Genomic DNA, 16,596 nt, shown 5'->3' with positions numbered 1-16,596 from the left:
GTTTGGCAGCCTAGTCTTTTGGAAAATAGCCTCACTTTGTCTCTGAATAAGCACAAGGTATTCTGAGCCTGATGACAGTGTGAGCTGCAGAGCAGGGAGATTTTGAGCCTGCTGTCAGTTAAATGATACATACATGTCTGGCTATTGCAATGGTTTTACAGGGTTTGAATTTTTTCTTCAGGAACGAGACACCAGTGCAGTAGCAGTGACCATGCCAGTGCCCACGGGAGACCCATTCCCAAGGACATTTCACCGCTCCGAGATAAAAAGTGAGGTAAGATTAGGAGCAGATGTTTTATGCTACCTTTGTTAACAATTAAACTTCCTCCCATTAAATCCTAATGCTTAGTGGGGCTTGGTAGTAGTCAAAATAACCAATTTAGTATGCTGAAGATTATGAGTTAGCTCAACATATCTGTGGCATTGCCACCTGAGTGAAGGAGAGGGTTCTTCTACCAAGCTGTCAACGAGTAGCTACTCCATACCCTGCAGTTAAGTAACATTGGAATCTTCTTGGTTTAGCCTTCTTCAACTAACTTTATAAAGGTGGGTCAAATCTGCAGTGCTGTAATAGAATTGATCCTGTTCTGCTTGTTTTTCTCTGAGGAGCAATCTCTGTTGCTTTGTCCACCAGGTTCTTATTGAAATCGCACCTGATTTCTCCTCCATAACATTGGAGTATGGTTGATCAGGTTATCTTTAGCAGTGCTTTTTGATTTTGACATAATTATTTTCTGAGGCTGTAAAAGTGGAAGCCATGGTTGCTATTATCAGTCATTGCTGTAGTAGCAAGGACTGCTAGCTGAGTGGGAGTCAGATGCTGGGAGTTGATATGTGATTGACAGCTGTGGTTGCTTTTGAGGACGTAGCTTATTTTGAAGGACAGCTTTTTTGAAAGGTGAGAGTAATACTTTTTAAACTACCAGTTTTGCTTATCTGATGTAGAAGTGCTCAAAGCAGCTACCAAATGTTCAGACTGCCTTTTAAGCTTCTTCTCTGGGCTGGAGACATGCAAGAGATTTTTTGCTTAGTCTCCTTTGGATTTTCTGTGCATCCCCTGTGCAAGGCTGTTCAGAGCCATGCCCTTCCATTATCTAGGCAAGCAACACAGTAATTTAACCAGGATTATTTTAGCACTACTCTCCCACTTTACTGTGTAGATCTCTTCACCCTGCTGCTCACTAATCACCTTATAAGAAGTCTGTTCCAAGCATGTGGTGAGCACAGTGAAGTACAGCCCATTTATACTCAGAAATCCAAGGTATTCAGCTATGCAGAGCTTCTGAACAGCAGGAAAGCTGTAACTATTGTGTTTGGTGACATTTTAGATGTATTTTCCTTGCTTGAATTCACTTATAATTAATCATCTTCCTTTTCTAGATGCCAAATCATTCATGTCTTTGTCTCTCTGTCATAGCAGTAAACTGTGTGCTAAAAAATTGTCACATGTACGCAGAAAGGGACAGGTGACTGCCAGCAACCTCCCTATATCGTGTCCCAAAGTCTGATCTGAGGGTGTCTTTAGGATCACATCTATAAATTTGTTAGTGGCAGGTGTGTAGGGAGACTCTGGATAGAAAAGTGAATACGTGGCTTCCCCGTTTGCAGGTGCAGCTGGGATCTGGAAAAAAAAGCATCTTTGCACAGAAGATGGCAGCAAAAAGAGCTGCTGAAAAGGCAGCGACGGCTCCCTCTGCTGCCGAGTGCGTGGAAGTACGATCAGCTGCTCCGGATGCCTTGGATCCTGTGGGATCCGTGGGCGAGGCGCCTCTCCCCGGCAGCAGGGGTGGTAAGTGGAGAAGGTTCTGCTCATCCAGCTGACCGTATTTACATAGTCTTAGTAACCATAACGTCAGCCCACCACGTTTTTAAATTAGGGTAGCATTGCTGTTCTCAGTTTTGGAATCTCAAGGTCAGTTGGAATGTCTGTATTGTGGCTATGATTTGAAATGGTCTGAGATGCAAACAAAAAATTCTAAGGAGAAAATTCTGAGATGGTTCTAAAAATTTGGTTCGCTTTCTCTCTAGTTTCATTTTTACTTCACACAGGGAGCTAGATTTATTTTTCAAGATTCTTGTCCCCCTTTTTCTTTCTGTTTGTTATATGTAAAGTTTTTCTTGTTTCATCACTGATTTCGACAATTTTGGGAAGAGGGTGGTTCTGTGTTGAAAGCGTTTGAGACCACTGTGATGTGGGTTCTCACTCCTACTGAAATGTTTGAAAGCTCAGTTTTCTGTCACCAGATCTGCTGCCATGAGACTGTGGCTTTGCTCCATAAGGAATGCTGTGAAGCAGTGCTGATGAGTCACTGCCACCTCCAGCAGTTACTTGTCTGACAGCAACGTGACAAGGAAAGATGAAGTCAGTTCAACTGTTACCAGCATCTCCAGGCTTTTTTTTAATTTGTGTTGTCTGGGGCAGTCCAGTTTTCTTAGGAGCACCCTGTGTCTGGGTTTTACCCTGACATGCTCTTTTTCACATTTAAATAGAGGCGAGATGTCATTTGAAGATTATCACCATTAGGCTCAGGTTTGTGTCAGCCCTGCCCCCTGTTAGAGAATTGGTAAGAGAACTGCCAGGTGTGCTGTGTGTGCACAAGCCCACCATCCAGGTCACTATACTGTGCTTAGTGTATGTCCTATTATAATTGGACATGTATAATTCTGTCTGAGAAAGCTGAAGGGGAAATAGAGCAGCCATATAGCTATCATCCTCTTGAACATGAACGCTTCTAAACTGTAATAGCATGACAGAGAGACTACAAAATGCCTTTGCCTCTTCAGCCAGACTGTTGTGGCAGGATCATTGGAAGCAAGAGAAGAGGGGGAGCTTAATTTTTTGTAGTAACAACATATTTGTTTGTTGTAATACTTAGTTTAATTGCTGGTGGTGGGAGTTGTGCCGAAGCTTTTGCCGGGTCACCCTGTCTTATCTCTTTCTGCTCAATATGCACAACAACTGTGGTAATGACATCAAATCTTCCTGGTGTTATGTTGAAAGTCATTGCTGCTGTTTGAACAGGGATTTGATGCTTTCAGGGCTGGCTGGTTATGGGCATAGGGATGGTCCAAGTCTATATGGAGCATATGAATAAAACATAAGCAATAAAGTTGCAAAGTCAGATCCTTGTATAGTGGGTTACAGAAGAGCAGGAGGGTCTCACACTGACCAAAGGAGCATGTTACCTGGTGCAATGGTTAAATGAAATGAACATTTAAAATGGATTTAGATCAGATGATAAAGGAGACTCAGTTTTGTTCAGAATATGAAGAATGTCCCTTGCTGTAACTTCTAATATGTTTAGCCCTTGAAGGTGAGTATAGGACACTGTTAGAAGCAAACATGCCTGTGTTGAGAATTGATCCTTTATCATCTGGAAGCTGGTTTACCTCATGTAATTCTCTGTCTTACTCAGCAACTATTTACTAGGTCATGGTTCAGCTGACATACAAATGTGGGTTCAGGCATTCCTGGGCAGAGAAATAATCTAGTATTCACTAGGCTGGAAGAATGCTCTGATGCATCAGTTGTGAATTATGCTGCAGTTTACCTTTTCATGCTGTTGCTTTGCATTAAAGAAGCATAATTCCTTTCCCTTGCCATCTTCCTCAAGCTCCCAAAGAAACAAGCTGGAAATTATGTCAACATGTTTGTTGTGACATGGGATGAAAGCACAAATGGTTTAGTTTTGTTTGAAGTTAAGCTAAACTTCTTTACTCCTATTCTAACTTTACTACCAAGGTAGGGGAAAAAAAAAAAAACCAAAAGAAATTATGCAAGCCTGTTAATGACAGAGTTGAGATTTATTCATGATGCTGTAGACAGAGATCACTAACTGCTTTCTCTGCTGCTTCTTATAGATAAAGATGATGACTTTTTGACCTCTCAGCGTCCTTGTCTCATAACGGGAGAGGGTCTTGGAAGCCAAAAGAGTGAGGAGGAAGCTCAAGCTATTCACAAAGAGAACTTGGAGAAGCTGCAGTCCATGTCTGAGGAAGAGATCCTGCAGGAGCAGGCGAGGCTTCTGGCTCAGCTGGGTATGTGTTTCCCAGGGTCAGCTCTAGAGTTGAGACAACTTAATGAATGTGTAGGTGTCCCAGAGTCTTAGCAAATTCACAGGTCAACGATGGGAACTTGGAATTCCTGCTCATTCCATATGTGGATAATCTTGCTTCCATGTCATGTCAATAGCTTATGAGTAAGAACTAAGTGTGAAGAAATTAAATAGTGTTTATTCTTCAGTGAGGGTAGGTTTGGCTTAAGTCTTTCTTGTCACCCCTCTGCTGTGGGTTAAGATGATCCATGAACTTTATTGGCTTGCACTCCAAATACATGGTTGCACATAAATGTTTAAGGTCCTAAAATGTAATTTTTTGAAGCTGATAAGAAACAGTGTCATAGCAATGCTGAGGTGAGAAAGAATCCTTGGTCTTCCCCTCCAAAATACCTAAAACTCGGGCCAGAACTGTCAGTACCCGGATAGGGAGAACATATGGGCATGTGGGAGATTTCAATTCAAACCTATACTTGTAGAGCAGAAAAACTTGAAATTAGCCTTGACTTTTAGAAAAAGTGTTTTAATTTTCACACTGTTGGGTACAGGCATATTCTAGCAGGGGTCTGGTCTCTGGTTTGGAGCCCCGGCCACAATGGTGCTCTGAGAATGCCTGTCACTGGCAGCTGATGACAAGGTAGAGGAGAGCACTGAATGTGGTGTGTTTGATAAGACTTCATGTGATCTGGGCCACTGCATCACTTGCTGGCGTTAGTTTGATTAATTTATATGCTCAGGAAGAGCAGATGTACAGATGTAGGTGGCAGACAAGGATTTTTTAAATTCTCATGATTTCAGGTCCTCTAGCATCAAATTTAGATATGAGTGGCATTTTAGATGCATAAGTCTCTTGTAGGTTCAGCTTAAAGATCATTTTAATTATCTTCACTTCATTGCAAGCAACATGGGTATAACTGGAAAGGTGGCAGAGGAACTACACAAAATAATTGCAGCCAGATTGTTTGGGTACATCCTTCATTCAGACACCCAAGTATTTTATTTGGCTTCACTGCTTATAACAATGGCATGTGTATGAAAAATAGCCTGATTACATACTTGCTTCTCGTGAGTGATTTGTGATTTTTTTGCTCCTTGTCCCCACCACTCTGTCCTTTGCGATATTAGTGAAGTGAATACTTAAAGAGTTAAAAAAGGATGGGATGTATTGTAAGTATTTTTCAACAAGATTTTCTGAAGCAATGCATTTTTATATGCCTTGTAGGTTACAATAGTAGATACTTTAGTCTTTTGAGGCCTTAAAGAAACTAGGAGTAATTTTGGAATTCCCAGAATATCTGTGGGTAGAGAATTATACATGATGAAACACACCTAAACTAAGTTGCTGACTTACAGATGGATTTAGGAGCTGGACAGACACAGAGCTGTGAATTATGGAGACTTTCTCCAAATTTGGGAGTGTGAATGATTTGTGCATGTTAAATGCTGTCCAGCCCGTGAATTAACTTCTTGGTTATGAAGCAGGTGATACTCCGTGGTGTGAAGTATGAGAATGGGTACATAGTTCTGTGCTGGGCAGTGTCTTATTGTTGGTACTGTGCTGGTTTTGTTGGTGGAGACTCTGGACAGAACTAGGCTTAGTTTCTGATGTACTGTGCACAGATTGACATCAGTGACTTTTTTGTCACTGTGTGAAATGATTAAATAATGAATACAGTCTTTCCTTGCTCTGTACAGTGAAGTGCAAGAAAGTGAGAGCTCTTGCCTGCATTCAGAAAAAATAGGAATACTTTAATGAGACTGGGCTGAATGCCTGTTCTTCACCAAGGACAGTTTAAACTGCATCATTGAGGAGAATGTGCAGCAATCATGAGTGTGGGATAGATGTTTCAGAGACATGGGAGTCATTTTTCAGATGACTTATCTCAGGTACAGAGCATTTCTCAACTGCTTGTCCTTTGTCCTCCAAAGAATAAATAACCACTGTAGGTGTTATGTTCTACTTTATATATCTCTGACACAGCTTACTGGAGTAATTCTGTACCTTGTTGAGGCACAATGCTCAATCTCTCACTGTTCACCTCTGGCATAAGCATCCCAACACCATCTTCTGGAGAGGAGTGTTCAGAGACAGTGCACTCCATCCAAAATGATGTGGGATATCTGTAGCAGATCTGAAAGTAAAATGATGATCTTAGAGCCATATGAACATAATCTGTCTTTCAAAACACATCTACCTCCCAAATGTTTCTCTTCAAAGCATGAAGAGAATGGCTGTGTCTTTTTTCTGGGTGTTATCAGACCATAATTGGAATGGAGAGTCAGTTCAGGACAATCAAAGATCACCTTGTAACACAATATCTGAGCTATGACTTGCAGTTCTACTGCAATTCAATAAAGATTAGGTAATTCTTTTTGTGGGGTCTGTCGTGTGTATTCTTCTCATGTTCAGATTGATGTCACTGGCTGGGACCACAGATCAGAATTTTCTCCACAGTTTATAGTCATGCTTAGATGTCCCATTTGAGTGGCAGTGAGGGGAAAAGAAGCAGTTATCTTTATTTGTAAGTTGGGAAAATAGAATTTTTGTGGTTGCTTTACCCTGAAAGACATTTGTCAGTTCTTTCTCTGGTGTCTCCTCACCAGACAGTTACACCCACCTTATGTGTCTAAGGGGTCATGAAGCAGTGGAGGGCCTCAGTTTGAAGAGAAGTGACAGCTGGTAAGAGAAAGAGGACATGTAGAAAAGACTGAAACATAAATAGCAGGAGCTATAGGCATGTGAAGTATTTTGAGACTTTCTGTCACATCTCTGTCTGTCTCTTTGTCAATACTTGCAGATCCCAGTTTAGTTGCTTTCTTGAAATCACAACGTGGTAACAATGAAGGCCAGAAAAAGGAATTAAAAATGGAACTGAACAGACCGGAGGAGTTTGTGGAATCTCTGCCTGTGGCTCAGCATGGTGTAAGATCATCTCTTTCCATGCAGGAGTCAGGTCTGGAAGAACGTGTAAGGAAGGAAGAAAATATGAAGGTAGAAATCATGGGTAAGAAACAAAGTGCATATTGTTAATTTTCTGAGCAGAAATATAAGATTTGTGTAGTGTTTATATCAATCTACTTTGTAGTGATCCAAATCTGAATTTTATGATTATATTTTAAAAATATGTATTTTGGGTTCAAAAAAGACATCTCTAGATGGGCTCCACAAATTAGAAAGGTGGTACACTATGTAATGAAAGTGGCCTGTTCATAGGGAGATCTTGTTTTTTGAAATTTGTTCTAAGGCTTCTCAAGGGAAAATGTGTGTTAAACTAGGCATCATTGCTCTTCTGTTCAGTCATGTGAACAAGGAAACAGAAGAGTGTAGTAGTGAGATTCAGCTGGTGTCTGAATAATTTCTTTTAACTGGTACTGGTTGGCGACAAGAGAGTGTTGGGTAGGTAAGGGTTAACAATTTGTTCACAGGATAGCACAGAGATGACAATCACTCTCACTTCAGGGAAATTGCTCATACAGAGCATGTATGTCTTAGTGTGACATTGCTCCTGAGGGCCCCACTCTGTGTCTTGTATCTCAGAAGCCACCCAGTGATTTTCACAGAACAGGGTTCTTTTCTTTGTGCTTTGGATGGAGGGGGAAGCACTAAGGTGTAGAATGTCCTGCTTTTCATGGAGTGCTACTGAACTATTGCCTCCTATGACAGAACCTTTTAATGCTTAATATGTGCCTGTATGAGGAGAAAGCTGCTTTATCTCCAGTAGTTAGAGCAACCCCATATATTCTCATGGACAGAAAGGACTAGCTTTCCATTTAGGCTTCTGCTCTTACTGTTGCTTTCCTCACTGCATTTTTTCTTTAGCAATTTCATTTTCTCTGTTGTGATTTTTAAGCTCTCATTGTCATTTCCCCCCTACTTTTGTTCCTAACATACTTGTCCTGCAATTTCATGTCAATTTTTGCTTTTCTCCATCTCTTGATCCTCTCTTCTAATGCATCCTTTGTGTTCCAGTGTAACCTGCAGAGTGATTAAAGAAGTCTCTGAGTCACTTTGGGATTTCAGCTTGATGTTTGCAAGGGATAACAAGTATTTACCATTTTCTTGCTGAGAGGGATGAGTCTGTCAGTGTATATGTGTGTGTCTACATGTGCACGAGAAGTAAAGCTCAGCCTCTTTTTGTGGAAGACACTTCACTGAACAGTCCTTTTGCAGTTTCTCCCCAAGTTTTACTTTTCCACAAATCCATCTTAATTAAAGGGACTATTTTTAGTTCTTTTTAGTCCCAGAACAACTGAGTGCATAAATAGCACCAGGTCAAGTGACATCTTTTCATCTCCTGAGAGCAATAGAAGCATGTTTTTCAGCCTGTAATGGTAATAATAGTAATGCTCTTGGGAATAGCTGAGTGTTTAAAACATTCTGAGCTGACATCTTTTGCCTCCTATAGAAGACAGCACAGAAAAAAAAAAGAGGAGTTTTTCCAGGATATTTGGAGCAGCAAAGGGTGAGCTGAAACACAGTTAAAAAAACAAGGGAAGCCTTTTCAGTACCTTAGTTTATGCCTGCAGCCCATCTTGGCCATTAGGAGATGTAAAAATTAATTTGACATTAGCACTTATTGTTGGAATTTCAGCATCTGTTTATACTCAGAAGTAAATGCAGCATGAATAGCCCAGCAGAAATGGTCACACTGAATTTTTGATGATGACACAAAGCAATAAGATTGCTGAAAAGTCAAACCTGCCTCTAATGACATAAAAGGCTACTGTTTATTAGATGTAAAATAGGGAAACCTTTATCCAGCAACTTGTAACCTTATCAAATGGAAAAGTAAATTCTGTCACTGAGAGAAAAGAAGAAGCAAAGCAAAAAGAGGAGAGGTTGAGTGGTAGCCTTTAATGTAACCCAAGTCTGAGAAAGTTCAGTGCAAATGTTGTGTTCACACTGCCAGCTTGTGCTTCCGTAAAGGAATTTCTCAGTAACAGTCTGCTGATGCCTTGAAATACATATCCATCTTTTCTTGTTGACAAGATCATTGTACTAAGGGCTTCTAGTAACATGCATAATCTTATTCATAAAATGATTAGCTCAACCCTGTCAATTTAGTGATTAATAGAGAAAACATTTTGTTAAATTATAAATGTCGATATATTTTGTTTTTCTGCTGATTCTATTTCCTCTCCTGTTGCATCTACCACCCACAAACATTCCACTTTGGTACATTTCAGATGCTTTTTCCTTCACTTCAGTTAAAATGCATGCTGAGCCTTTGGCTGAAATTCTGCAGAACAGCTTTCTGGCTGAGCAAGATAACTCTGTGCTTGGTTCCTTGCCTGATTCAATACCACATTGATCATAAGGGTGAAGCTTCATTCTGGAGAGGATGAGTGCCCTTCTTGAAAGTTTATCTGCTAATTGGAAGAAAGTAAAAGGTTAAGTTTCAGGCCAGTTATCAGCAGGAAAAGATCTGATGAAAGAAGAGCATCTCTGTGGGACTCGTTGTTCCTTGCAAGAGAAGACCGACCGGAGTGCTAGGATTAATAACTGCAATGCAGATGAGTTCTGGGCTGCTCCAGCAGGAGTGATGCTAATGCTTTCCTTGCCCTTAGGGGCTGCCTGTTACTGTCCTTACACGTGCTTTCTTTTGAGATAGCAAAAACTTCTTAGCTCATCTCTTCATATTTTGGTTTGGGGTAGTATCCTAGTAGCAAAGCCTCACCTTTCCTGGTTAAATCTCTCTGGTCTCTTCACTTGTGAGATTCTTCCACATGGTGATGTGTCTCTTTCCTAGGGCAGCTGTTGTGATGTCAGGCACGAATGTCTTGTTTCTCAAATTCTTGTAGTCAAAGCTCTTTATAAAGCTAAATTAGTAATTTGTTCCTTTAGTATTTGCACCTTTGAAATTCTTGTTCAACTGTCCAGTTTCCCCACTGAGCTGTCTGTGGAAAGCTGTGCAAATTTTCAGCTGTTTTGATCTTTTCTTCCCAAGCTGATGTCTTCGAGCCTTTAGGGAGGGATACTGGATGGCAGCATCACAAATGCAACCAAAGCACAAATATTGAGCTGCCTTCAGTGTATCTAGGCTAAAATCTTGCTGGGTTCCTGTAATTTTCTGGGACTCTACTTTAATACTTTTCAATTTCATGTCCCCCTTAACACTGTCTTTCTTGAGTGATACTAGTTTCCTTTCTCACAAGTATGGCTGATAGTATTTTTTCTGCACTGGTTCTGATAATTTTGCCTTACTTGTGTCCTGACTTCTGTTCAACTTCTCCTAAATTAGTATTGTCTGAATTTCATTACTGTGCTGTTTACTTCCTCTTCTTGCTCTCATGAAAGATGAAAATAGCTTTAAACCTTTGATGTTTATGCATTAGACAACAGTCAGTTTGAAAATGGTTTTCTTTTTATTTTACATAATCTTATATTTGATACAGTATTTAAGCTGAGTAGCTTGGCAAAGAAGGAATAGTATTTCCTTCATCACTGCCTTGGAAGGTAAGACTGACATTTCTTTCTTCCCACACAAAGACGATGATCTGCCTGTGAAGCCCAGGAAGGAGTGGATTCACATGGACAATGTAGAATTTGAGAAGCTGGAATGGATGAAAGATTTGCCCTCACCTCGGCAGAAGAAAACCAAAAAGGTTTGAAAGCAGAAACTGATACTTTGCATGTTTGTGTCTGGATCATGCTTCTCAGCAGTAACAGTTTTGAAGGCTTCAAAAACAAGTCCTCTGGCTGCTCAGTCTGTGGACTTTCATCAGGTTGAAAGATTCCCCATTTTCTTTCACAGAATGGGATGATACAGGATTAGTTCAATCTGTAGCAGCTAAGGAGAGCTAGGAAGTGAGAGTCTAGCCATTGTAATCTGGGATGAAACAGGTGTAAAACTGAGAAAAAAGGAAAGATAGGGGTATATTTTTAAAAAAGAATTTGAGGCCTGAGGAGTTTTTGAACTGTTATCTTCTGGCAGGTGATGTAAAAAGTGTTATTTTAAGAGATGAATTGAGTGGACAGCAATAGAAATAATAGTTTTCTCCCTCCACCCTTTTGCCATAGGGAATGCAAGCTCGATTCAGTTTAAAGGGAGAATTGATTCCTGCAGATGCGGATTTGCCAACACATCTGGGCTTACACCATCACGGAGAAGAGGCAGAGGTAGGTGGGTGTAATATAATAGAAAAGGTACCCACATTTCTGTTTTCTGTGTTAGATTTTGTAGATTCCTTTTGTATCAAGCTTTTCAGTGACAAAAGACCCTTCTGAAAGTGGAGTAATTTTTCTTTAGAAACAAACTCCTGAAGACAAGTTGTGTCTGCATGCATGAACTGCATTATTTCCAGAAAACTGTTGATGCTTTTTCTCTTTAATGCTATTAAAGTTCTGTGGTGTTGGAAAAAGGTGCACATACTTCCTTTGCTTAAGAAGTTCAATTTTCTCCTGTGACATCTAAGATTAGAATCTCTTCTGCAATTGCCACAAAGCGGCAAACAACATTGGCTTGCAATTTATCTTCCTTTATGCAGTGTGTTACAGGTAATCTTATTTTAAGGGGCCTGTTTTTAGCTGTAGCTGAGGGTGTTTTTTGGTTTCTTTTTGTTTCCCCCTGCCATTTAGAGAGCTGGTTATTCTCTGCAAGAGCTCTTTCATCTGTCTCGCAGCCAAGTTACACAACAGAGGACACTGGCTCTACAGGTCTTAGGTCGTATTGTTCAAAGGGTAAGTCACTTCAAGGAATTTCTCCCCATAACTCAAGCTTCTGGTGGATCAGGGCCCAGATTCTCGTACTAGTTGTTTGTTTTCTGCTGTTCTGCTGTTCAGTGAAGATGAGCAAAGTCACCAACAGGGCATTCTGTTCCACTGAGGATCCTTACTGTTAGATAAGCTAAGTGTTGGGATGTAACAAACTGAGATGCGGGTTTCTCTGGATAATTCCAGAGTATTGTTCTCCCAACAGGTTGTTTCAGGTGCTGTTCAGCAGCAGTGGTGTAATTTCAGTTCTCTTATTAATTTGGATGCACATTGGTTTTTTTTAAATGTTATTTTTGTGACAAGCCTATTCTTGGCATTGACCCTTTCACTCCTGTTGTCTGAGCCAGCTTCATGATGTGCATTTTCTGTAGGAGGTGAGAAAGAGGCAAGCCTACTCATAGAGCAATGTGCCAAGGGGAAAAAGCAAAATGAATACTTCAGTGCACATTTCTACCTAACTTTTGGGGGAAGTGCTAACATTCCCTCTAATGGCACTGGAATAGAGAAGAAGGAACTTGGTGGTTTTGAGAAAGGTGATGGAGCAGAACACAATGAAGTCAAAAGATGAGTGCAGACTTTAGAAAGGAGGTTTTCTTGCACCAAGGAACTGTAATTGTGTTCTTCTGTAGAATGAATGGAGGATAAACTATAGGAAGAATAACCTTCACACAGTTCAGCAGCTTTACAGTAGAAGTGGAAAGAGGCAAAGATGTAAAATGTTGAGATGTGACAGCCCAGAGATGTATCCAGCTGTGATGACACAGCCTTAACCATGACTCTGTCTGGCACTTTCCAGGCCAGGGCTGGCGAGTTTGCTTCCTCGTTGAAGGGCAGCGTTCTGCGTCTGCTGCTTGATGCTGGCTTTCTCTTCTTGCTGCGCTTCTCGCTGGATGATGCAGTGGAAAATGTCATGGCAGCATCTGTTGGTGCTCTCCGGGCTCTGCTGGTGTCACTTGATGATGAGGTAAGATCATCACTCAGAGCCTGAGTTTGATTTAGGCTGAGCTGTTTACAGGGATCAGAATGAGAAGACACATTGTAAGTAGCTTGAACAAAGGTTTACTGGACATGTTAGCTTAATGGTGAGTAGAATTTGTCATTGCTGTCCTTTGAGACAGATGATGGAGTGTGTTATCCCAGTTTGAGGGATTTATTTTCTCTTTTTTTCTCACTGTTTGAATCTTTTTTTTTTGTTTGTATCTTTTTTTCTCACTGTTTGAATTACCTCTGCCCTATGATTAAATTCAGTGCATGCTGATGAGTTTCTTCTTTTTATATCTTTGCAACCTAGATCAGATCACCACTAAAGTATGTGTAGAATTTTTTTTAATATGTTCCCTTAGGTTGTTATTTCATAGTTTTTCTGCTTCTTAACAGATTAAATATTCTCCGTGCTTTCTTTTATGCCTCATAATAATGCTGTTCTCTTTTTCTCTCATTGTCCATTTTCTGATGTTCCCATGTGTTTTTGAACACTGATGCACACCTAATTTTGCCTGCTCATGTGTTTATTTTCTCAGTGATGCTTTTTCACCTGTTAGAAGGTTGACTTCTTGTAGATTTTCAGGGCTACTAGACAGCCTAGAGCAGCCAGATTAAGATGTACTCCTGGTTGGACAGAAGTAGTCTGATATAGACTGTCTTCCAAGTACCTTCCTTGAGAGCTGCTTTTCTGTTTAACTTCAAAGGGGCTGGTGATAGAAGAGATGGGGTAGAAGTACCCTGCAACTTCTGCCAGGCCTGTAGAGCTGTCCTAGTGGGAGGCAAGAGAAATGAAGGAGTAGGTAGCTTTCTCCACATTTTGCTACTTTTCTATCTATGAGCCCAGTAGAGTTCTGCTAGATGAGTCCTGCCCACCCATCGTAGGTAGTTAGGACTATGAATCAGCTTCTTAATGTACTTTTTCTCTCCTCTGGTGTTACTCTGGTTTATAAGTGTCTGCAGTGCTCTGATTTTTCAGATCAAAGCTTATGGTGGGATGTTTTGTGTAAGTGGGGATTGCTGACTCTTGCTGCCAGAAGCAGCACTGTGAATGCTGTGTCAGTATATTTTCTAACCCAAAGAGTCCTTCCTAGAGTCCAGTGTTGCTGAATTTCAAAAGGTCTCTGAGAAAGGGACAGGGTTGGAAGCCTGGCCCTCTGCTCTAGGATTTTTAAGACAAATAGGATTTATCCACACCATAAACACAGAAGATCAACACACATAAAAATCATACTGTTTGAAGGTATTGTTTATCCTTCAATGGCTATGGGAAGGAAGGAACTTTCTTTTTGTTTCCTTTGATGACCCAGGTACCTCATCTTAATGCTTTTCCTTCTCTTGGTGGAAGGAAGATTATAGTCCCAAACTCTGTGTTCCAGATGGACTCATGGCTTCATCCCCTCAAGTCAGGCCTCTTCTGACCGTGCCATTCACTCGTCATGTTCAGTTCATATTGCATTGGGGGATGTTTTGATGTCTGATAATAGCTTGCGCTTCCTTGGTACTTGGCAATTGAAGTCTGCCACTACTTTTCTTCTAATATGGTGTTTGTTTCTGATTGTGGGTGCGGAAAATAGAAAATTTTAGCAGTTATTAAGCAGTGCAAGCATTTGATTTGGCTGTGTTTCATATTCTAAAACATTTGGGGGGAAGTAGGTCTGTTATGGGAGCAATCCTCTCTCTGAAGAATCGGAACTATTACCCTATTTGGGCTGTTACCCTAGAACTTGAGAGGCCCTGACACTGTCATCAGCTGTGAACAAAAAAAGAGGTTTTTCTAATTGCTTAAGCTGAGGGATGTTCAAACAAAAGTGTAGCAAACATGAACAAATAGACCAAGTAGTCTTTATCATATCAATTTTTGCATGATCTTTCTGTGTTATTTGTGACCTAGGTTCCCCAGAGGTCCGAAAGTAGGAAGCCAATAAATTTCTGTTTAATGCCTAGAGCCTTGGTAGTTTTTTTATTTGTTTATTTACTTATTTATAATCCTATTTTTCCCAGTTAAACTAGATTTCTGTTAGCTGTGTAATGAATGTAATTCACGTCACAGTAATTCTTTTTACAGGGTTTTTCCCTGTAGTCTGTGTGTGTATAAAGCCAAAATAATTTCCCTGAAAAAGCATTGAATTCTACTTGTGTATGTTTAGAATAGCTTTTATTGTCTTCATGTTTTCTTGGGATTATAAAGGAATCAATAAAGCATTGAATATTCAAAAGCATCCCTGAAAAGTTTTTGTCTTTGTCTTTTTGTTTTCCTTGATGAGAATTTTATTCTGTATGCTTTACCACTCCTTCTAGAAATATCTAGATTGGACTTTCTCCTGGTACCAAGGAATGGCTGCATTCCCCTTTGTCCCTAACAATGAGGAGGAAGAAGAGGAGGAAGAGAAAGACTTAAATGGAACAGAGGAATCTCAAAATAAAAAATTAAAGGATGAAAACAACCCAGACCCAGATGTGGCCCGATACGATGTTGTAAAGGTAAGTACAGAGTTAGACCCAGAATCTTCTTATGAAAATAGGCTCAGCACAGTGCTGTATGTGCTGTTGAAACATCCACCCTCCTGTGCATGCTGGACAAGAGCATTCTGAACAAGAATTAGAACTCTTTCCTATTGTTTTTCTGTCATATATTACCAGGAGGATAATTTTATTGGTCTCTAAAAATGCTGAGACTTGACTTGTGTGATTTCAGTATTAATAATTATCTCTTAACTTCCTCTAGGGAATTCAGCACAAACACACTGATGACCTGATAAGATGTCCTGAAAGACTGCATACAGACACGACTTTCAGGCTCACTTACTTGAATTAAAAATAAAAAGGTTCTAGTCATTATTAAAATGTCTATATGCACTTTTCAGAATTTAAACTAGTTAAATTTAATCTACTAGTTCAGAACTAGTAGATTTGTACAGTGATACTCTTTTTTTTTATTTGACATAAGGTGGCTATTTACCATTTCCCCAAATGTCATGTTTGCATTTCTCAGATTAAGATTTTTACAGTATTCAGAATGAACTGCTCCCACATTTTAAACCTAATCCTGTATTTTTCATAGGAGATGTAAACCCAGCAAACTTTGTTATCTCAAAACTCAGCCTTGGTGGAACCAATGCACCCCTCTTGCCCGCTGCACTTAATCCTTGAGCTTGGGTTTGAACAGCACTTGGTCTAAAAGCATCATTGGGTGCATGAATTACTGTACTTGGGCATTTGGTCTTGTTTAGAGGCTTCATGATTTCAGATGTGTTGTGCTAGGTGTGTGGCACTGTTTAAAAAATGTAACAAAAGGGTGGTAGATAGACAGGAAATCAGTTTGTGATTCTGTAAACTGTGTCATGGTTCAGAGTAATTCAGCTTGTTCTGAGTGGGCTGTACTTAGAAGGTGTTTGGGATCAAATTCCCCTCTGTTCCCATTGCTGTGCAGTTCCATTTCATGCTTGCTTATTGGCTGTTACAACCCAATTGTTCCACACAGTTGGAAAAAGAGTATTTAAACTAGCTGCTGAACTTGGTCAGGCCTAGAGCTACAACTTGCTTGGCTGCAAATTTTTAAAAGTATCAGTAATATGAATGCATTCCTGATTCTGGAAAAAGGCAAATCCATAAGACCTGCATCACACTGTTATGTAAATTGATGATTTGTTTCGAGGCAATGCCACTGATCATAAAAATCAATCATCCCTATGCATCTCTTTTCTTACTGCAAAATAGGAATTTGTGTCTGTTCTCTGTTTCTGTCAACTTTCTCTGATGTGACAGGTACTCTCAGAGTGCTGCATTAGCTGGAGGTGGTGTCTAACCAAAATTATTCAAGGACCACAAGAACCTCTTTCTTTT

At 40.1% G+C, this 16,596-nt stretch overlaps 1 protein-coding gene across 5 annotated transcripts in view; it reads left to right on the top strand.

Moving 5' to 3' along the window:
• RPAP1 (RNA polymerase II associated protein 1) overlaps positions 1 to 16,596 on the top strand; it is a 38,740-nt gene that overhangs the window by 4,738 nt on the left and 17,406 nt on the right. For all 5 annotated transcript variants that reach the window (XM_054634730.2, XM_054634729.2, XM_077180174.1 and 2 more), the window contains exons 4-12: positions 182 to 274; positions 1,609 to 1,789; positions 3,862 to 4,038; positions 6,854 to 7,060; positions 10,546 to 10,661; positions 11,077 to 11,175; positions 11,635 to 11,736; positions 12,566 to 12,733; positions 15,052 to 15,234. In XM_054634730.2, coding sequence (XP_054490705.2) covers positions 182 to 274; positions 1,609 to 1,789; positions 3,862 to 4,038; positions 6,854 to 7,060; positions 10,546 to 10,661; positions 11,077 to 11,175; positions 11,635 to 11,736; positions 12,566 to 12,733; positions 15,052 to 15,234 — 1,326 coding nt within the window. The remainder of the gene's footprint in view (positions 1 to 181; positions 275 to 1,608; positions 1,790 to 3,861; positions 4,039 to 6,853; positions 7,061 to 10,545; positions 10,662 to 11,076; positions 11,176 to 11,634; positions 11,737 to 12,565; positions 12,734 to 15,051; positions 15,235 to 16,596) is intronic.

The sequence above is a fragment of the Agelaius phoeniceus genome, chromosome 6, assembly GCF_051311805.1.
Source record: "Agelaius phoeniceus isolate bAgePho1 chromosome 6, bAgePho1.hap1, whole genome shotgun sequence".
Lineage (NCBI taxonomy): Eukaryota > Metazoa > Chordata > Aves > Passeriformes > Icteridae > Agelaius > Agelaius phoeniceus.
This window is presented reverse-complemented; position numbering and strand designations above follow the sequence as displayed.